General features: G+C 42.2%; 1 protein-coding gene across 3 annotated transcripts in view; it reads left to right on the top strand.

The window, feature by feature from the left end:
* LOC122540036 (parathyroid hormone/parathyroid hormone-related peptide receptor-like) overlaps positions 1-20,414 on the top strand; it is a 114,520-nt gene extending 94,106 nt beyond the window's left edge. For all 3 annotated transcript variants that reach the window (XM_043675359.1, XM_043675356.1, XM_043675357.1), the window contains exons 13-14: positions 9,215-9,256; positions 19,099-20,414. In XM_043675359.1, coding sequence (XP_043531294.1) covers positions 9,215-9,256; positions 19,099-19,467 — 411 coding nt within the window. In that variant the 3' untranslated portion in view covers positions 19,468-20,414. The remainder of the gene's footprint in view (positions 1-9,214; positions 9,257-19,098) is intronic.
* The last annotated feature ends 2,384 nt before the right edge of the window (positions 20,415-22,798 follow it).

The following is a 22,798-nucleotide window of genomic DNA, read 5'->3' as shown; positions in this document are numbered from 1 at the left end:
TAATACTGTACAGATATCAGTCTAATTCCCTTCTCTAATACTGTACAGATATCAGTCTAATTCCCTTCTCTAATACTGTACAGATATCAGTCTAATTCCCTTCTCTAATACTGTACAGATATCAGTCTAATTCCCTTCTCTAATACTGTACAGATATCAGTCTAATTCCCTTCTCTAATACTGTACAGATATCAGTCTAATTCCCTTCTCTAATACTGTACAGATATCAGTCTAATTCCCTTCTCTAATACTGTACAGATATCAGTCTAATTCCCTTCTCTAATACTGTACAGATATCAGTCTAATTCCCTTCTCTAATACTGTACAGATATCAGTCTAATTCCCTTCTCTAATACTGTACAGATATCAGTCTAATTCCCTTCTCTAATACTGTACAGATATCAGTCTAATTCCCTTCTCTAATACTGTACAGATATCAGTCTAATTCCCTTCTCTAATACTGTACAGATATCAGTCTAATTCCCTTCTCTAATACTGTACAGATATCAGTCTAATTCCCTTCTCTAATACTGTACAGATATCAGTCTAATTCCCTTCTCTAATACTGTACAGATATCAGTCTAATTCCCTTCTCTAATACTGTACAGATATCAGTCTAATTCCCTTCTCTCTGTAACACCATACAGGTATCAGTCTAATTCCCTTCTCTAATACTGTACAGATATCAGTCTAATTCCCTTCTCTCTGTAACACCATACAGGTATCAGTCTAATTCCCTTCTCTAATACTGTACAGATATCAGTCTAATTCCCTTCTCTCTGTAACACCATACAGGTATCAGTCTAATTCCCTTCTCTAATACTGTACAGATATCAGTCTAATTCCCTTCTCTCTGTAACACCATACAGGTATCAGTCTAATTCCCTTCTCTAATACTGTACAGATATCAGTCTAATTCCCTTCTCTCTGTAACACCATACAGGTATCAGTCTAATTCCCTTCTCTAATACTGTACAGATATCAGTCTAATTCCCTTCTCTCTGTAACACCATACAGGTATCAGTCTAATTCCCTTCTCTAATACTGTACAGATATCAGTCTAATTCCCTTCTCTCTGTAACACCATACAGGTATCAGTCTCCCTTCTCTCTGTAACACTGTACAGATATCAGTCTAATTCCCTTCTCTCTGTAATACTGTACAGATATCAGTCTAATTCCCTTCTCTCTGTAACACCGTACAGATATCAGTCTAATTCCCTTCTCTAATACTGTACTGATATCAGTCTCATTCCCTTCTCTCTATAACACTATACAGATATCAATCTAATTCCCTTCTCTCTGTAATACTGTACAGACATCAGTCTAATTCCCTTCTCTCTGTAACACCGTATAGACATCAGTCTAATTCCCTTCTCTCTGTAACACTGTCCAGATATCAGTCTAATTCCCTTCTCTAATACTGTACAGATAACAGTCTAATTCCCTTCTCTCTGTAACACTGCACAGATATCAGTCAAATTCCCTTCTCTCTGTAATACTGTACTGATATCAGTCTAATTCCCTTCTCTCTGTAACACTGTACAGATATCAATCTAATTCCCTTCTCTCTGTAACACCGTATAGATATCAGTCTAATTCCCTTCTCTCTTTAACACTGTACTGATATCATTCTAATCCCTTTCTGAATGTCTTGATTGACCCTGCCTCCACCACACTTTCTGGGATGGCATTCCTGATCTTAACCACTTCCTCATGTCATTGCTGTCTCTTTTGCCAATTACCTTAAATAATTGCTTTTCTGCTTCTCAGTTCTTTCACCAATGGGATTTAGTTCTCCCTATTTACTTCTGCCAGTGACCTTATGATTTTGACCACTTCTGTTAAATTTCCACACAGCTGTGCCTTCTCCAATGAAACCAGTACTAACTTCTGCAATTGATTATCAAACTGAAATTCTTCACCCTGGAGCCATATTCATGAATCTTCTCTGTACTCTCTCGAATTGCCTTTTCATCCTTCCTAAAGGCTGGTGCCCAGAATTGGACACAGTACCCTCGCTGAAGTTTTAACAAGTATCTTGTACAAGTTCAACATCATCACCTCATTCCTGTAGTCTAAGCACCTATTAATAAATCCCAGGATATTGATTACTTTATTAACAATCCTCTCAAACTATCCTATCACCTTTAATGACTTAGTTCCTCTCTCCTGCATTTCATCGGAACATCAGAACAGGAGTAGGCAAATCAGACAGTTGAGCCTGCTCACTAGTCAATATGATCACTGCTGATCAAACACTTCATTGTCTTGGATCCATCCCATGACCCCATTACAGGTAGACAGTGTTGTTGAGAAGGTGCGTAGCATGCTTTTCTTCATTGCTCAGACCTTTCAGTTGTAGGAGTTGGGATGAGATGTTAAGGTTGTACAGGACATTGGTGAGGCCTCTTCTGAAGTACTGTGTCCAGTTCTGGTCACCGTTACTGGAAGGATATTATTAACCCGGAGAGGGGTCAGAAAAGATTTACCAAGATGTTGCCAGGAATGGAGGGTTTGAGATATAAAAATAGACTGGAAAGATTGGAACATTTTTCACTGGAGCATAGGAGGTTGAGGTTTATAAAGGTTTATAAAATCATGAGGGGTACAGATAAGGTAAATGACCAGGATCTTTTCCCTAGGGTGGGGGAGTTCAAAACCAGGGGGCATATTTTTAAGGTGAGAGAAGAAAGATTTAGAAAGAATATGAGGGGCAACGTTTTTACATAGAGTGTGTTTCATGTGTGGAATAAACTATCAGAGAAAGTGATGGATATGGGTACAGTTACAATGTCTAAAAGACATTCGGGTAAGTTCATGAGTAGGTTTAGAAGGGTATGGGCCAAGTACAGGCAGGTGGGACTAGTTTAGTTTGGGAACATGGTTGGTGGGGATGGTTGGACCGTATGGGACTGTTTCCATGCTTTCTAACTCAATGATGCCATCGGTAACAGAAATCTATCAATCTCTGCTCTAACTATACTCGAAGACTGAGCTTCCACACTTCCCTGGGTAAGAAAATTTAAAAAGTTCACAACCCTTCGAGCTAAAAGATTTTTCTCATTTCAGGCATAAGTGGCATCTTATTTGAACAAGGGAAACATCTTACCTGTATCTACTCAGTCTATCCCTTTCAGCATTTTGTAAATTTCAATGAGATCATCTCTCATCCTTTGAAGCTGTAGAGAACACAGGCTCAGCTTACCCAATATCTCTTCATAGGACACTCTTGCCTGGGATCAACTCTGGTGAACGTTTATTACACTCCCTCAATGGCAATTATATCTTACCTGAAATAAGGAGACAAAACTCGCACAGTACTCCAGATGCAGTCGAATGAAGCTCCTATACAGTTGAAGCATGACTTCACTACTCCTGTACTCATATCCTCTTGTGATAAAGCTAATGTTCCATTAACCTTCCTAACAGCTTGCTGCACTTGAATGTTAGCCTTCAATGACTTATTGACAAAGGCATCCAGGTCCATTTGTATATCTAGATGTTACAAACTCTTACAATTTAATACAGTGCTCTGCACATCTGTTACTCCCACCAAAGTGGATAACCTCACAATTTTCCACATTATATTCTATCTGCCATGTTCCTGTCCAGTCAATAAACCTGTCCAAGTCCTTTTGAAGATGCTTTCATCTTCCTCACAACCCACACTCCCACTTAGCTTTGTATCATCTGCAAATCTAGAAATATTATATTTGGTTGCCACCTCCAAATCATTGATAGAAATTGTGATCAACTGGAGTCCAAGTACTGCTCCTTGTGGTACCTCACTAACCACAGCCTGCCAATGTGCGAATGACCCATCTATTTCTTCGCCTCTTTATGTCTCCTTTAAAATTGTATGCCCTTTCTTTTGGCCGTCCATGCTGTTCCTGTCCAAATGAATCTTCTGTGCATTGAGCTTCATATGTCATCTGTCGCCCATCTTGCCAATCTGTCTGTGCCTTTTTGAAGGTCTACACTATCCTCCTCACAGTTCACAAAGCTGCCAAATTTCATAGGCTATGCATTCGCTGAAATTGTGTTCCCTGAACAAGGTCATCAACGTCTATTAGAAAAAGCCAGTTTCTCACCACTGACTCCAGGGAACAAGTCTTCCCCCAGCCTGAGAAACTTGCATTAACTATTACTGTTTCCAGTCTCTTGGTCAATTTTGTATCCATGTTGTGAGTATCCTCTTTATTTCATGAGCTCTAACTTTGCTCACAAGCCTGTTGTCAGCTCTGTATTGTTATGGACCAGGCCAGACACCCTCGAAGCATTTCAAGAAGGGCTTATGCCCGAAACGTCGATTCTCCTGTTCCCTGGATGCTGCCTGACCTGCTGCGCTTTTCCAGCAACACATTTTCAGCATTTTAAGAAGGTAGCCCAGACCCTAACGTTTCTAGTTGTTTTAAGCCGGTGTAAAGTGGATATTCCAGGAGAGATACAGCTGGCCCAACCACAGTTTTAAACTAAACAGAATTTATTTACAGACTACTGAGTGAAACACAAGTGAAAAAGAACCAAATTTACAATAACTTAACCTATTGGAAAACCCAGTCAACTGGCCACTCCCCTTTCATAAAATATAGAACACTACAGCGCAGTACTGGCCCTTCGGCCCTCAATGTTGTGCCAACCTGTGGAACCAATCTGAAGCCCAACACACCGACATTATTCCATTATCATCCATATGCTTATCCAATGACCATTTAAATGCCCTTAACTTTGGTGAGTACAGTATTACAGAGTACAGTATCTGTACAGTATTACAGAGAGAAGGGAATTAGACTGATATCTGTACAGTGTTACAGAGAGAAGGTAATTAGACTGATATCTGTACAGAGTTACAGAGAGAAGGGAATTAGACTGTTATCTGTACAGTATTAGAGAAGGGAATTAGACTAATATCTGTACAGTGTTACAGAGAGAAGGGAATTAGACTGTAATGCGTACAGTATTAGGGAAGGGAATTAGACTGATATCTGTACAGTATTACAGAGAGAAGGGAATTAGACTGTTATCCAGTCAGTATTAGAGAAGGGAATTAGACTGTTATCTGTACAGTGTTACAGTGAGAAAGGAATTAGACTGATGCCTGTACAGTGTTAGAGAAGGGAATTAGACTGATATCTGTACAGTATTAGAGAAGGGAATTAGACTGATATCTGTACAGTGTTACAGAGAAAAGGGAATTAGACTGATATCTGTGCAGTGTTACAGAGAGAAGGGATTTAGACTGATATCTGTGCAGTGTTACAGAGAGAAGGGAATTAGACTGATATCTGTGCACTGTTTCAGAGAGAAGGGAATTTGACTGATATCTGTGCAGTGTTACAGAGAGAAGGGAATTAGACTGTTATCTGTACAGTATTAGAGAAGGGAATTAGACTGATATCTGTACAGTGTTACAGAGACAAGGGAATTAGACTGTTATCCGTACAGTATTAGAGAAGGGAATTAGACTGATATCTGTACGGTGTTAGAGAGTGAAGGGAAGTAGACTGATATTTGAACAGTGTTACAGAGAGAAGGGAATTTGACTGATATTTGTACAGTGTTACGGAGAGAAGGGAATTAGACTGATTTCTGTACAGTGTTACAGAGAGAAGGGAATTTGACTGATATCTGTACAGTGTTACAGAGAGAAGGGAATTAGACTGATATCTGTACGGTGTTACAGAGTGAAGTGAATTAGACTGATATCTGTACAGTATGAGAGAAGGGAATTAGACTGATATTTGTACGGTGTTACAGAGTGAAGTGAATTAGACTGATATCTGTACAGTGTTACAGAGAGAAGGGAATTAGACTGATATCTGTACAGTGTTACAGAGAGATGGGAATTAGACTGATATCTGTACAGTGTTACAGACAGAAGGGAATTAGACCGATATTTGTACGGTGTTACAGAGTGAAGTGAATTAGACTGTTATCTGTACAGTGTTACAGAGAGAAGGGAATTAGACTAATATCTGTTCAGTGTGACAGAGAGAAGGGAATTAGACTGATATCTGTACAGTGTTACAGAGAGATGGGAATTAGACTGATATCCGTACAGTATTAGAGAAGGGAATTAGACTGATATCTGTATGGTGTTATCGACAGAAGGGAATTAGACTGATATCTGTATGGTGTTATCGACAGAAGGGAATTAGACTGTTATCTGTACAGTATTAGAGAAGTGAATTAGACTGATATTTGTACGGTGTTACAGAGAAACGGGAATTAGACTGATATCCATACAGTATTAGAGAAGGGAATTAGACTGATACCTGTACAGTGTTACAGAGACAAGAGAATTAGACTGTTATCTGTACAGTATTCGCGAAGGGAATTAGACTGATATCTGTACAGTGTTACAAAGAGAAGAGAAGTAGATTTATCTGTACAGTATTAGAGAAGGGAATTCGACTGATATTTGTACAGTGTTACAGAGAGAAGGGAATTAGACTGATATCCGTACAGAGTTACAGAGAGAAGGGAATTAGACTGATATCTGAACGGTGTTACAGAGAGAAGGGAATTAGACTGTTATCTGTACAGTGTTACAGAGAGAAGGGAATTAGACTGATATCTGTACAGTGTTACAGAGAGAAGGGAATTAGACTGATATCTGTACAGTATTACAGAGTGAAGGGAATTAGACTGATATCTGTACAGTGTTACAGAGAGAAGGGAATTAGACTGATATCTGTACAGGGTTACAGAGAGAAGGGAATTTGACTGATATCTGTACAGTATTAGAGAAGGGAATTAGACTGATGTCTGTACGGTATTACAGAGAAAAGGGAATTAGATTGATGTCTGTATAGTGTTACAGAGAGAAGGGAATTAGACTGATATCTGTACAGTATTAGAGAAGGGAATTAGACTGATAGCTAATGAACTTGAAAGACCCTATACAGACAACAAGCAAAACTAATGTCATTTACAAAATACCATGCAAGGACTGTAACAAACACTGTGTTGGACAGACAGGCAGAAAACTAGCCACCAGGATGCATGAACATCAACTTGCCACAAAACGACATGACCTTGTCTCACTAGTATCCTTACATTCAGATAAAGAAGAACACCACTTCAACTGGGATAATACATCCATCCTAGGACAAGCCAAACACAGACACGCACGAGAATTCCTAGAAGCATGGCATTCCAACCGGAACTCTGTCAACAAGCCTACTGACTTGGATTCCATCTACCACCCCCTGAGAAAAAGAACAGGAAATGACGTTGTCACAGGAAATGACATCACCAACCCAAGGAAACCCAAACACATAAATAGAAAGCAGGAAAGACCAGCAGTGCTTGATCGGAGGCTCACCGAAGATGTAACTAGTATGATGATGAAACGACTGAAAATAAACCTTCCAGTTCAGCAAACAAACCTACATCCAGTTAATTTGGTTTCTTTCTCCTCAGATGTTTCCAGACCTGCAGAGTTTCTCCAGCATTCCCTGTGTTTCTAGTACCATTCCAACATTTCTCTTAAGGTGGTGGGATTGAAGTCAGGCTCCACATTAGATTAGACTAGGATATTGCCAGTGAATTGGGTAGGGAAGGTGTTTTTGTGTGTAGTGCTGGCCTGGAAGCTGTGGGGGTGTATGGTGTGAGGGAGCATGGTGGGAATTACAAATTTCAACAACAATGGGAGCCCAAGCAAAGGCAACAAAAAGAAGCTGAAAGCTGCCAGACCATCACTTCCATTTCACACTTTCTTCCCCCTGTTTTGTGCTTGGGCATGTCATAGAGGGAGAGTCTGTACAGCTGTAAGGACTCTGCCATTCATTTGACAAATCCATCCACCCCACCATGGCAAAATGGGGAAGGTGAGCGAATAAGGATACTCACACAGAAACATATGGGAAGACACAGAAAAGGCACAATTCTGAAATTTGCAGGTGGTGTGAAACTTAGAATTGGATAAAAGCTAGGAAGAAAACAGTGAAAGGCTTCACAGAGACAGGCTGAGGGAATGGAAATTGGTGCAAACATGGTACATGGAATTCAATGCATGACAGGGACATTTGGTGATACATTTTAGTTGAAAGAATGAGCAATTACAAAGCAAGCTAAATAGGGAGACAGCTGTAACCAAATCTTTAAAATTGACAGGATTGGTTACAAAGCAGTGAATAAACTGGACAGGTTCCTGGACTTAAAAATAGAGGCACACACAAAATCAGGAAGTTGGACTTAATCGATGTTGGGGACGTCCAGAACTAGGTGTCACAGTCTAAGAATAAAGGGTAAGCCATTCAGGACTGAGATGAGGAAGAATTTCTTCACTCAGGGAGTTGTGAACTTGTGGAATTCTCTCCCACAGGAAGCTGTTGGGGCCAGTTCATTAGATACATTCAAGAGGGAGCTGGACATGGCACTTGCAGGTGCAGGGCCACATTCTGGCCTCCTTGCTAAAGGGATATGGAGAGAAAGTGGGAGTGAGATACTGAAATTGCATGGTCAGCCATGATTGTATTGAATGGTGATGCAGACTTGAAGGGCCAAATGGCCTACTCTTGCACCTATTTTCTATATTTTATAGAAAAATGGTTTCATCTCCAACTGGAGTATTGTGTCCAGCCTGGGCACCACACTTCAGCAAGGATGTGATGTCTTTGGAGAGAAGTGCAACTGATATTTACTGGAATGGTTCCAGGGATGAGGGGTTTGTGCAGTTACAGTAGAGGAACTGGGATTGTTTACTTTAGAACAAAGAAAATAAAAAACAGATCTGATTGAGGGATTCAGATCATGAAGGGTTTAGAGAAAGTAAATTGTGAGAAACAGCTTCCAATGATTTGAAGGGTCAATTACTAAGGCACACATTCAAGGTAATTGGCAGAAGAACCATGTTGATATTTGTTCTGGCTTGAAGAGAAATGATTTTGTACAATGAGTGGTAAAGATGTAGAGTACACTGTCTGATAGGATGGTGGATATATGTTCAATCTTAACTCCCGAGGCAGAATTGGAAACTTACTTACAGCAGAACAACATGCAAGGGCACTGGAAAAGAACGGTGTGGGGGTGGGGATGTTGGGGTGGGGTGGGGGGGGTGGGGTGGGGTGGGGTTGGGGGGGTGGGTGGGGTTGGAGGGAGCAACTGGTTTACTCTTTGAAAGAGTTAGTATTGATTCAGTGGGCTGAATGTTTTTCAGTGTTATTTGATGATTTTGATAATGATTTTGTTTTTTTTCCCCCAAACAGGGCTTTTTTGTTGCTTTTATTTACTGTTTCTGCAATGGGGAGGTGAGTCATTGAAGTTTCAGGTAAAGAAAACTGCAAATCAGAAGTGTGACATCGATATTTCGATGTTGATTCGGACACTGGTTAAAAATCCATCCCTTTGAGGAAAAAACCTTTTATCTACTTGCCTTTATGTAGCTGCATACCAAATTCTATCTGATTTTATTCCTGACATTTTCCTGTCCTGTCCAGTACTAACATGCAGGACTTTCCAGTTTAATCTTACCCTGTACATTCTTACGTCTGGTCTATTCCTGAAACAGGAATCTGCTGTTTTTCTGTGCAAATATTAGATGTCTTGTTGTGTACTTCCAACATTTTCTATAATTCAACCAATGTGTTGTGACCATTTGTTGATTTGTGACATAGAACACAAATCTGTAACAAGCCCTGTTAAGAAGGTAAGACCAGAGGACACACGAGCAAAGGAAGGCCTTTCAGCCCATGGTGTCTGCTCCACTAGTCCGTGTGATTATGGCTGATCTGATATACCACAATTCCACTTTCCTGCCATTTCCCTATAACCCTTGATTTCCTTTAATTCCTTGATTAAAAATTTGTCTATCTCCTTGTTGAACATACTTAATGACCCAGCCCCACCAGCCCACTGCAGTAAAGACTTTTATAACTTCAATGCTTACAAACAGTGGGTTCACATCAATGAAACATTACTGAATGACAAATCAGAATTCCAACCATTACAGGGAAAGTGTGGCTGCAGAGGCCAATTGCTCAGAATATTCAAGCATTGTCTCTGGGTCAGAGCTGTCTGGGAAAGTATGTGTAGATGAAGGCAATTTTCAGCAAGGCTTTTGCTAAGGTCCTGCATGGGAGCCTGATAGCAAGGGTAACCTTTTGGTAAATTGGATTCACAACTGGCTGAATGGCAGCAAGCAGTGATGATTGAGATGAGCTTCTTAGACTGGAAGTCTGTGTCCAGTGGGGTCCCATAGGGATCACTGTTGGTACCCTGGCTGCTTGTTGTTGTTATAAATGATTTAGACTTCAATGGAGGATGGTTGATCAGTAGTTTCACAGATGATACAAAACATTTTGGTAAATAATTGAGGAAGATGGCTGGTCAAATGAACTGATTAGTAGCAAATGGAATTCAATCTGAATAAACAAGTAAGGGAATACATGATGAGCAATAGGACACCGAGGATCAAAGAAATCGTGGTGTGCATATACACTGGCACCTTAGGTGTCAGAGCAGATGGATAAAATGGTTAATAAGGAAGCTTGCCATTATTAACTGATGCATAGAGTTTAAGAGCAGACAGGTTATGATGGAAGTGTATAATCCACATTATAGAAGGGATGTGATAGCGCTAGAGAGGGTACGTAGGAGATTTATCAGGATGTCGCCTGGACTGGAGAGTATCAGTTTGAGAGATTGGACAGGCTGGCATTGTCTTCCTTGGAGCAGAGGAGATTGAGAGGGGACTAAAATAACTCCACAAAAGCCCATTTCTCATCACCAAGTCACCCTTTATTTATATAATACATGACACTGATCCAGCTAGCACAGAGCCGGCTCTTCGAGTGAGAGGAACCCCTGACACTCCTGTTTATATCTATCAGCCAGGACTCCCTGATTGGATCAGATTAACTGTGCAATCATGGAACTCATGTTCTATAAGATCCACCTGGCTGACCTCGTTCCAAACACTGTAGGGACATGATTGAGATGTATGAAATTATGAGGGAAATAGGTTGGGTAGACCTGAAGAAACCTTTGACAGGGTGCAACACATGAGGCTGCTGCATAAGATAAGGATGCATGGTTTTAGGGGTAGAGTATTAGTGTGGATAGAGGATTGGTTGACTGACAGGAAGCAAAGAGTGGGGATAAATCAGTGCTATTCTGGCTGGCAATCTGTAACTAGTGGTGTGCCTCAGGGATCGGTGTTCAAACCACAATTATTTCCAATTTATAAGGATGATTTGGAGTTGGAGACCACGTGTGCGGTGTCAAAATTTGCCAATGACACTAAGATGAGTGGCAGAGCAAAGTGTGCAGAGGACAGTGAAACTTTGCAAAGGAACATAGATACACTTAGTGAGTGGGCAAAGGTCTGGCAGATGGAATACAGTGTTAATAAATGTGAAGTCATACGTTTTGGTAGGAGCAGCAGTAAAAAGGAATATGACGTGAATAGTAAAATGTTGCAGCATGTCCTTGTGAATGAATCGCAGAAGGTCGGTCTGCAGGTACAACAAGTAATTAGGAAGGCAAATGGAAATTTGTCCTTCATTGCTAAAGGAGTTGAGTTTAAAAGCAGAGAGGTAATGTTATTGCTGTACAAGGTGCTGGTGAGGCCACACCTGGAGTACTGTGTGCAGATTTGGTCTCCTTCCTTGAGGAAGCACTGCAGGGGGTACAGAAGAGGTTCACTAGGTTGATTCCACAGTTGAGGGGGTTGGCTTATGAAGAGAGACTGAATAGACTCCAATTATATTCAATGGATTTCAGATTGATGAGGGGAGGATCTTATAGAAACATATAAAATTATGAAGGGAATCAATAAAATAGAAATAGAGAGGATGTTTCCACTGGCAGGTGAAACTAGGACAAGAGGGCACAGCCTCAAGATTAGAGGAAGCAGGTTTAGGACAGAATTGAGTAGGGACTTCTTCACCCAGAGGGTTGTGAATCTATGGAATTCCTTGCCCAAGGGAGGTAGTTGACACTACCTTAGTAATCACTTTTAAGACTAGGGTAGATAATTTTTGAAACATAAAGGAATTAAGGGATATGGTGAAAATGCAGGTAAGTGGAGCTGACGCTACAAGAAAGTCAGCCATGATCTTATTGAGTGACGCAGCAGGCTCGAAGGGCTGGACGGCCTACTCCTGCTCCTGGTTCTTATGTTCTTTCCCCTTGATGGAGGAAGGATCAATGCCTGGGGATGTAGTTTTAAGGTAAGGGGCAGGAAGATGGGAATTTGAAACTCATCACCTTTAAGAGTGGCAGCGGCAGAAATCCTCATAACATTTATATTTAGATGTGCACATACAATGCCAAGGCATGCAAGGCCACAGGCTGGAAAATGAGATTGGAATAATTAGGTGATTGTTTGGGACCAATATGGAAGCGAAGGGCCGACTGGCCTTTTTCTGTGCTACAGATCTCCATGACTCAAAGAATGGGACAGTGAGTCTGGGGCAGTCGGTCTGGGACATGGGTCTCTGTGTTCCTGAGCTACACTGTTGCTTTCTGCTTCTGCTGGAGCTTCCTGTGAGGTGATTGCCTGCAGTGAGTCGTCTTCATGCGTTGGTCACATGACTATGTCATGCATGGAGCACATTTGTACAATGTTACATTTCCATCCAAACATCCCCTTTTCATCTTAAAAAAAACACAGATAAAAAGGAATTTACACACATTGCACTTACACTGTGAGTTACTCACTTTGCAAACAACCTTTCCCATGCATTTCAGAACTGCTTGTTATTCTAATGAGAAACATAACTAAACATTGCTGGAGTAACTCTGCAGGTCAGGCAGCATCTGGGAAGAGAAAACAGAGTTAACATTTTGAGTGTGGTGACCTTTCTTCAGAATTAATACAAGCTAGGAAGGGGTGGTATTTATGCTGATGGCAGGTGGGTGCAGGGTGAAAACGAGTGAGGGGATAGATGGAAATGGAGCCCAGAGTGGAGGAAGAAAGGTAAGCAGATAAAGGAATGGGAAATAGTAAGGCAGGGAAGGAGAAATGAGTAGGTGAAAATAGGGTGGCTGTGCTGAAAGTCATGGCTGCGGGGGTGGGTACAGTACATGGGAGAATGTGTTCAGGATCTAAAATTATTGAACTCTGTACTGAGTCCTGATGGCTGCAGGGTCCCCAGGTGGAAAGTGAGATGCTGTTCTTCCAGCTTGCACTGTGCTTTGCTGGAGCACTACAGCAAGCCTGAGACAGACGTTGGCCAGGAAACACGGAGATATGTTGAAGTGGCAGGCAACAGGAAGCTTTTTTGCTGACAGAACATAAATTTTCCTCAAAACGTCACCCAGTCTGCATTTCATCTCCCCAGTGTAGAGGAGACCACATTGTGAGCAATGACTAGATTGAATAGATTAGTAGACTAGATGAGTGAAGTGCAGGTAATCAGTGTTTCACCTGGAAGGTATGTCTGGGGCCTTGTATAGTGAGGAGGGAGGAAGTAAATAGGCAGGTGTTGCACCTTCTGCGATTGATACTGAGGCGGTGTGGGGAGATGTTGGGAGTGGAAGAAGAGTGGACCAAGGTGTCCCAGAGGAAACAGTCCCAATGGAAGGCTGACAAGGGAGAATATGTGTCTGGTGGTGCCATCCCACTGGAAATGTCAGAAATGGTAGCTAGTGATCCTTTGTATGCGGATGCTGGTTGGATCGTCAGGTGAGGATAAGGGACATCCTCTTGTACTTGTGGGAGGGAGGAGAAGGAGTGAAAGCTGAAGTGCTGGAGTTGGGTCAGAGATAGCTGGGGCTTCTGAAAATCATGGTGATGGGGAATCCTTGATTGAGTAAAAAGGTGGACTTTTCAAAGACCCCCTTTTTGAAGTTGACATCTTCAGAACAAATGTGACGGAGACAGAGAAACTGGGAGAACAGAATGGACTCTTTACATGAAGCAGGGTGTGAGGATTTATACTCAAGGTAACTGTGGGAGTCAGTGGGTTTGAAATGGATATTAGTGGTCAATTTATCCCCAGAAATGGAAACAGAGATGTCAAGGAAGGGGAGGGAGGAGTCAGATAGACCAGATGAAGGTAAGCGCAGGGTGAAAATTGGAAGTGAAATTAAGAAATTTGTCCAATTCCAGATGAAAGAGGGAAGCAGCATGAATGATATAATTGATGTACCAGGGAAAGAGTTGTGGGAGGGAACTGGAATAGGACTGGAACAAGGAATGTTCCACGTACCCCACAAACAGACAGGAGAAACTGGGTCCTAAGCGGGTTCCCAGTTTGATCTGAAGAAAGTGGGAGGAGTTAAGAAAAGTTGTTCAAAGTAAGGACAAACTCAGCCAGGCAGAGCAGGGTGGTGGCACATGGGGACAGTTCAGGCCTTTCCCAGGAAGAAACAGAGAGCCCTGAGGCCAACCTGATGGGGATGGATGTGTAAAGATTTGTGGGTTCATGATGAAGAGGATACAGTTGGTGTCTGTGGACAGGAAATCTTGAAACTGATGTAAAGCATCAGAAGAATCACGGTTTAAGTGGGAAGAGACTGGACAATGTAGGATGATGTAGGATGAGCTGAATTCTGTGCAACAGGATCAGGCAAAAACAATGGGTCTGCCCAGGCAATCCTGTTTGTGATTTTTAGGAAGGAGGTAGAAGCGGGCTAGGTGGGGCTGTATGGGGTTAGGAGGCTATGAGCTGGGAGGTTAATAGCTTCCCAGAGAAGATGAAATTAGTGACCATTGTGGACACAATAGCCTGATGTTCAATGATGGGGTCAAGGTCCAAGGAGAGATAGGAGGATGTATCTCAGCCTCCACATTGTCGAGGTTAGTATGCCCAATAGCAACAGCACCACCTTTGTCAGCCGGCTTATTTACACAGTCAGGATCAGAGAGCACGGAATGCAGTAAGTTCACAGGGAGATAGATTAGAATGGGTAAAGGAGTCAGAGACATTAGGGCAATTGATATCATATCGACAGTTCTTGATGAACAGGTCAAGTACAGCTAAAAGGCCAAAGGGGAAGGGTCCAGGTGGAAGGAGAGTGTTGGTGGCAGGTGAAGATGAAACAGGACTCTTGTCCAAAGAAATGGGCATGGAGACAAAGGCAACAGAAGAGTTCAACCTCATGTCATGCCCAAAATTCATTGAAGTGGGTGTGTGGGGGATAAAACTAAGTTTTTTAACTTTGCTTTCTCTGCACAGATGCTGCCAGACCTGTTGAGTTTCTCCAGCAACTTCTGTTTTTGTTTCAGATTTCCAACATCTGCAGTTCATTGTTTTATATTATTCTAATAAGTCCCTCTTTTGTCACTCTCTTTACACACATGGTACACATGACTTTTAAAATGTGTGGATCTTGTGTGATGGTGCACATGCAGTTGTGAACATTTCAAGGCCTGCTAGTTAGAGTGATGTGCTCTCTGGGTTGTTTTCAAAATCTTCCCAGCTACCTCTGCCAGCTCCCTCTGTTGCCTTAGACACATCTTTCTGTTAGTGTTCACTGTATCTGACAAGCCAATCTTGTCATTTTGTGACTTTGGTATCAGGTTTCCTTTGCATTCCTTCATTTGTTTGTTTGCATGTTTATCAATCCATGTGGCATGTGGAACACTGTTAATCTCTGGTGGAGTGTCTGGGATACTCATCTGAGCTCTCACTTTGCTCCTGCTGAGATGTGTGGCTTTGCTTGGTGCCTATTCTCTGGGATTCCAGATCTCCAGTCTTTGCCACTACAGTCGGCACTGAGTTCTCTCAGGCTGAGCACCTTCCTGTCACAGAAACTCAAGTGTACCTTTGAATTAGAGTCATAGGGATGTACAGCACAGAAACAGGCCCTGAGGCCCAACTTGTCCATGCCAACCAGGTTTCCTAAATTATTCTAGTCCCATTTGCTTGCATTTGGCCCATATTCCTCTAAACCTTTCCTTTCATTGTCCAAGTGAGTCTTTTATATGTCACCCCTCAGCCTCCTACATTCCTGCGGAAAAGAATTCCTAATCTATCCAGCCTCTCCCTATAATCCAAACCTTCCAGTCTCAGTAACATGCTTATAATTCATTTTTACCCTTTTTCCAATTTAATAATGTCCTTTCAACAGAAGGGCAATCAGAATTGCATGCAGTACTCCAAAAGTGGCCTTACCATTGTCATCTCCAGCTAGAACATGACGTTTCAACTCCTGTTCTTAATGCTCTGATCGATGAAGGAAAACATGCCTAATGCCTTCTTTCTACCTATGATGCCACTTTCAAGGAACAATTAACTTACACCCCAAGGTCTCTCTGTTTGACAAAACTCCTCAGGGCCCTACCATTAAATGTGCAAGCCCTGCCCTGGTTTGTCTGATCAAGACTGCCTTGTCCTTAATATCCCTGGTATTTTATGGTTGGGTTATCCCTTTTCTAGAATTCTCCTTTCTCACTGGGCTATATCTTTGCTCTGAGCCATGTCTGTCAGTGTTAGAGACAAAAAGACTGGAATGCAAACCAGCCTCCTGCCTGTCATCGTGCCTTGACTGTCTTTGCTGCTGAACCCCTGTCCCAGTTCACTCCAGCCAGCTGTGCCCTCATTCCTTTATAATTACCCTTACATAAGTTCAGTACAATTTTTTTCCAACCCAAGTTCCTCCTCCACAAACTGAATGCTAAATTCTACCAAGTAACAGTCAATGTGCCTTTGGGGATATTTTACTCAGATTATTTTTTTCAAACTTGCCTCATTACACATCATCAAATCCATTATCAAAATAGTCTGATCCCTGTTTGGATCCACAACATTATTTTCACAGAAACTGTTCCGAATACACTGTATGAATTCTTATGCATGGCTGAAAGCAGTCTTTGAATTTTTTGAAGATTCTTGGTAAACAAGGGGTGAACTGTGAACAGATGCAGACAGGAATGTGGTTCTATTAGCCATGATCCTATTGATCAAGGGGCAATATGTTCTCTTCCTGATCCTTGTTTCTACCCTCATAGCTCAAGTCATTTAAAAGGTATCTGTCTGGATCTGCATCCAATTATTCTAACTTCCAAGGCTATGGACCATGGCACTGGAGGGTGGGAATAGAATGAATGGCTCATAATTTTTTTCTTCACTAGTACAGCATTTTTCTCTGCTGTAATTATTTCAGAATGCTGAATTTCTACAGGCCAACTGTTATAGAGTTGAATTGTTGAACAGGATCAAGAAATTGAATGCCCTCCTCTTTCTGTGCAAATGATATTTTTCCAAGGGGGTTGGTTGGCTAAGTTGCCTTGTGATTCAGAGTGATGCCAACAACACAAGTTAAATTCCCGCACAGGCCAAGGTTACCATGAAGGACTGCCCTCAACCTCTCCTTTCACCTGACACAAGTGACCCTCAGCCTAAACCATCATGAGTCATTTCTCTTGAAAGAGAGACAGTCCTATAGAGATTACGTTTTTGTTTCGATTTTCCCAAGAACTGTTTAGACCCCCACAGTACAGACATATTTATTTGGAATATGGAGGACACAAAACCGTTAGCAAATTGTGAGGAAAAACCTTTTTGTTCAGAAATCACAGCCTTTCATATCATCTCCTGGTATTACTGCACGTGGATCTGTGATGCTCGGTGGAAGGATCAGTGTCCACCTTGCATTTTATATTGTTTTATTCTCTCCTTCCACTGTCTTTATCAGAATAATTACAAACCAGTTTTCTCTTTGAGACTTGATGTTACCAACCTGCTCGAAGATGTCAGTTGAATTAGATTACTTACAGTGTGGAAACAGGCCCTTCGGCCCAACAAGTCCACACCGACCCATTCCCCTACATTTTACCCCTTCACCTAACACTACGGGCAATTTAGCATGGCCAATTCACCTGACCTGCACATTTTTGGATTGTGGGAGGAAACCAGAGTACCTGGAGGAATCCCACACAGACACGGGGAGAATATGCAAACTCCTGAGGCAGGACTTGAACCTGGGTCTCTGGCGCTGTGAGGCAGCAGTGCTAACCACTGTGCCACCGTGTCCAGTATCTATCTTGTACCCACACTCAATTTGTCAGAACCATCATCCAACCTCTCCATTGCAATAATTTCAATAGATTTTAGAGGTGTATTTATTTTCTTCTGAGCTAAACACTTCGAAAAGTGGTTAAGCTTCTCATAGATAAAACACTATGCTTCATGCAATGGATGTGCTGTCTTTGTTTTTCTGTGTTTCTCTTCATAATATTGGCAACTTGTTCCTTGGCCTTGATCTTTCTGCTCATTTTTCTGTGGATATTTGCTACTTTGCTCCTCACTGTCACACACACTGCGCTGTCTGAGCTGCCTCTCCACATTGCTTGGACTTATTCAGTAAATGTGTCATAATCTCGTATTTTTGCTATTACAGGTAGTTCTGTTTCATGATGCCACTCACTTTGACAGGAGTCTCCCAGTGATTCACCTGCAGCTTGCTTCTTACTCATTTATCCTTGTCAGTAGCTTGCAGTGACTTTTAAGAGTTTTGAACAGTTCTGCATTTCACTTTTAATTGCTGTGCTCAGTTCAGAACAGGGGGCACACCAAGACCCAATAACCAGGTCACAGTATTCTCGGGGCCCACAGTGCTCAGGACAGGGTGCAGGGACACTGAGCTCAGGTTGGGGCTGCAATTGGGACTGAGGGCATGGGCCTGGAGCAGCAGTGAACCTGTGATTTCTGTCCTGACTCTTAGCTTCCCTCCTATTACAGCTCTTTAACTCTCAATCTCAACTCCACTGCTGACACTATTTTACACACATTCATGGTGCACAGTGTAGCTTGTATTCTGTCTTTATTCAAACTCCCCAGCTGCATTCCTGCAGTGAGGCCCTCATATGGCACTGGTCATCTGAAGCCAAGAAGCACTCAATTCAATTTCTAACTAAATGCAGTGACCATGACTGGGCCTGAACCCATGATGTTCTGCTTTGGAGTCAAGAGGGTTTGCTACAGAGAAAACGGATTGCACTCTAAGGAGTTGCAAGAGTATAAGTAGCCTCTTAATCTTAACTACAACATTGCAGCAACATCGTGTTCCCCTCAACATGTATTTGGTTATGTGCTGTGTTTTATTCTGAGCTCTGTAACTGTGTGTTTCACGCTATGCCTTGTAACTCTATGTTGTATTCTGTGCGCTGTAGCTGCTTTATTCTGTGCTCTGTACTTACCAGGTCCAGGCAGAAATAAAGAAATCCTGGTTCAGGAGGAATCTCGCTCTGAACTTTAATCAGAAGATGAGAACTGGCAGCAGCTGCCTTTATGGAGCAGTGACCTCTCACGTTACCAATAGTATCAGCAACAGCCTGGCTACCAGAGGAGTGTCTACCCTGCACACAAACACCAGGCACTCTGTACCACAGCCACCCTCACTCTCCAAGCTGCCTGGCTGCATCACAAGTACATCTCAGTCAGAAAGCTCACTGCCTTCTCCAACCCTGCATAGCACCATGAGGAAGGGAGAAAGCAAGGACCATTTTGCAAATGAGGAACAGCAGAAACTGAAGACCCCTCTCCACAATCAATGGGAAACAGTGTTATGAAAAGCTTAGATGGTGTTATAGCTTGAAACATTCCTTTATTGATTAAACAATAATGTTGCATTTGAGCTAAACAGTGCTACTGAGTAATGTTTAAGGTGAAGTGAGTATGAAGGAGGGACTCACAAAGATTCACAGCCTGGAGTCAGTGTATCTCATGAATGTTTGTGGTTTTTGCTCCATACAAGTTTGGATGTACACGGGGAATGGGTGACTATTTAATTGACTGCAGAAATTAATTCAGGGGAAAACGACACTCCTGTCAATATAGTGTCAACATTAATATGTCAACTGCCCTAATGCTAACCCGAGGTTGGGGGTCATCACAGTTAGCTTCCTGTTTGAAACTTTGTCATATGTTGACTGCGTGTAACCGGAAACCTTGAGAGAGTAACACTTGTACATGATTCTGACAACTATTGCGGCCACAATGAGGTGACAGACCCGACTTTGTTTTGCATTTTGTTCAACATCTTGATGTCATCTCCTGCGGTTTGATTTCACAGTTGGGTGCTAATTCTGACACCAGCAATTCTGCTGATGAAACAAACTGTTTCCCTTGACAGAGAGACTGCAGTGTAACGGCCCTGTTAGATAATCATCAGCTGAATGCAGTTACATGGCCAAGTAATGTTCCTGCTGCTGAGCAAAGACTGCATGCTGTTAATAATTATAGATAGTGCTTAACTGCTCATTGCTGATCACTGATAAACCCTCACCCATTGCTCCTTCCACAGACAATATTGAGTGAATACACAGCTAGAACCTCACTCATTTTACAATTGTTCGGCAACATTCATAATCTGATCTATGTTTGAAGAATGGTCACTTTGTTGAGAGCAGTCAGTGCTTTTGTTATAACCTACAGGAGACGGGATGAGAAATGAACGTAACCTCAGAGTTCCTAACATTGCTGAGTGTAACCTCTTCCAGGAGAAAGTGAGGTCTGCAGATGCTGGAGATCAAAGTTGAAACTTTATTGCTGGAACAGCACAGCAGGTCAGGCAGCATCCAGGGAACAGGAGATTCGACGTTTCGGGCACAGGCCATTCCTGAAGAAGGGCCTGTGCCCGAAACGTCGAATCTCCTGTTCCCTGGATGCTGCCTGACCTGCTGTGCTGTTCCAGCAATAAAGTTTCAACTGTAACCTCTTCCAGTCAGTCACTGCACTTGAAATTTAAGGGTAACTTGTTTTGACAATTGCAGATTCTGAGTTACATCAATGGGAAAGTATACAAAACAAATATTGTTAGATGGTGGACAAGCAACAGACTTGATCCTACTCAGAGTCTTCATGAATAAAAACATTCCCAAAATGAATTCACCCATTCAAAGATGAGAATTTCTTACAGTATTTTTGTCCTGAGCAAATAAAGTGACACAAATAAAAGATTTCAGGAATGTATCAGCTTGGTCTGACCACAGAGAGCAGAATGTGTAGGTTTCCTCTGTGTGGACCTGAATCTCTGACTGAGCCAAAGGTTCCTGCAGCTAATCTGGTTGTGTGGAAATGAGCTGGGGGGACACATTGGAATAGACTCAGAGCACAATATCCAACCAACATTGACTCACTAATTATGTCGCTTTAGTGTATATCTGACACCTAATAACCAATACCTTAGTGAGAAATAGTGTGTGTGGGAGCTGTACTCCAGTGAGAGTCAGTGAGTAAGGGACCCATACCCCTGTGAGACTAAGTGTATGAGGACCTGTGCCCCATTCAGAGTTAGTATCTCGGCAAATCATGTATATTGTGCCTATTGCCTGTATTAATTTGTGGAATAAATGTGTAATGCTACATTTGCTTTAAGGATCACAGATCAGGAGAACTGTGACAGTGGAAAATCTCTGCATTTTAACCCATTGGTACAGTTTTCTGCCAGTTCCAGCCTCTCAGTATTGCAGGTTCATCTCTCTGAAATAACTTCATATCAGATAGGAGAGGTGCAAATCTCCTCCAGTCAGATACTCCAACACAGCCAGCTCCCCACTCTGATCAGGGTAACCATCCAACAATTTAAATACACGTGAGATATTGCAAGCCAGGGCATGAGTTAGATAATACAACCCTGGAAAGTGTTACCAAAAAAGGGGGTAGAGGTGCAGACGCATTGTTCCTTGAAAGTGTCATCGCAGGTGGACAGGGTAGTGAAGAAGGTGTTTGATATGCTTGGCTTCATTGGTCCGTGCATTGAGTATGGGAATTGGAATGTCATCTTGTGGCTGTACAGGACATTGGTGAGGCCATTTTAGAATACTGTGTTCAATTCTGGTCTCCCTGCTATAGGAAAGACGTTGTGAAACTTAAAAGGGTTCAGAAAAGATTTACAAAGATGTTGTCTAGACTGGAGGAGTTGAGCCATAGGGAGAGGTTGAAAGGCTGGGGGTTGATTCCCTGGAGTGTTGGAGGCTGAGGGGTGACCTCATAGAGGTTTATAAAAACATGAAGGGCATGGATTGGGTGAATAGACAAGGTCTTTTTCCCTACTGTAGTGGAGTCCAGAACAAGGGGGCATAAGTTTAAGATGAGAGGGGAAAAATATAAAAGAGACCTAAGGGGCAAAGTTTTCACAGAGAGGGGGTACGTGTATGGAATGAGCTGCCAGAGGATGTGGTGAAGGCTGGTACAATTGCAACATTTAAGAGGCATTTGGATGGGTATATGAATAGGAAGGGTTTGGAGGGATATGGGCCGGGTGCTAGCAGGTGGGACTAGATTGGGTTGGGATATCTGGTCGGCATGGACGAGTTGGACCGAAGGGTCTGTTTCCATGCTGTACATCTCTATGACTCTATTTAAAAGGGATCTGAGGGGTAACGTTTTCATGCAGAAGGTGGTGCGTGTATGGAATGAACTGCCAGAGGAAGTGGTGGAGACTCATACAATTACAACATTTAAAAGGCATCTAGGTGGGTGTATGAAGAGGAAGGATTCTGAAGGATATGGAGCAAATGTTGGCAAATGGGACTAGATTAGTTTAGTATATCTTGTTGGCATGGATGGGTTGGACTGACAGGTCTGTTTCTGAGCTGTATAAGTCTATGACTGTTACTTCAAGGTCCAATCTACTGATGTAGAATGCTTACATGGGAGTAAGAAAGAGGATCGTGATTCCCAAGCATCGATGTGTCATGACACCAAAATATTTCTCATGAGACAATTCCTGTCCTCAATAAAGGACTGATTCACAGAGTGGGTCAGACTCTGATAGATTACAACTTGATGGATTGGAAGGTGAAGACCCCAATCATTAAACTAATTTCCCCAAAATGAAATTTCTGTTTTCAGCAAATGGAAGTGAAGTGTTAGCTGTAACCATGTGAACCTGCAGAA

This window comes from Chiloscyllium plagiosum, chromosome 33, assembly GCF_004010195.1.
Source record: "Chiloscyllium plagiosum isolate BGI_BamShark_2017 chromosome 33, ASM401019v2, whole genome shotgun sequence".
NCBI lineage: Eukaryota > Metazoa > Chordata > Chondrichthyes > Orectolobiformes > Hemiscylliidae > Chiloscyllium > Chiloscyllium plagiosum.
Note: the sequence above shows the minus strand (reverse complement) of the source record. Positions and strands in the feature narration are given on the sequence as shown.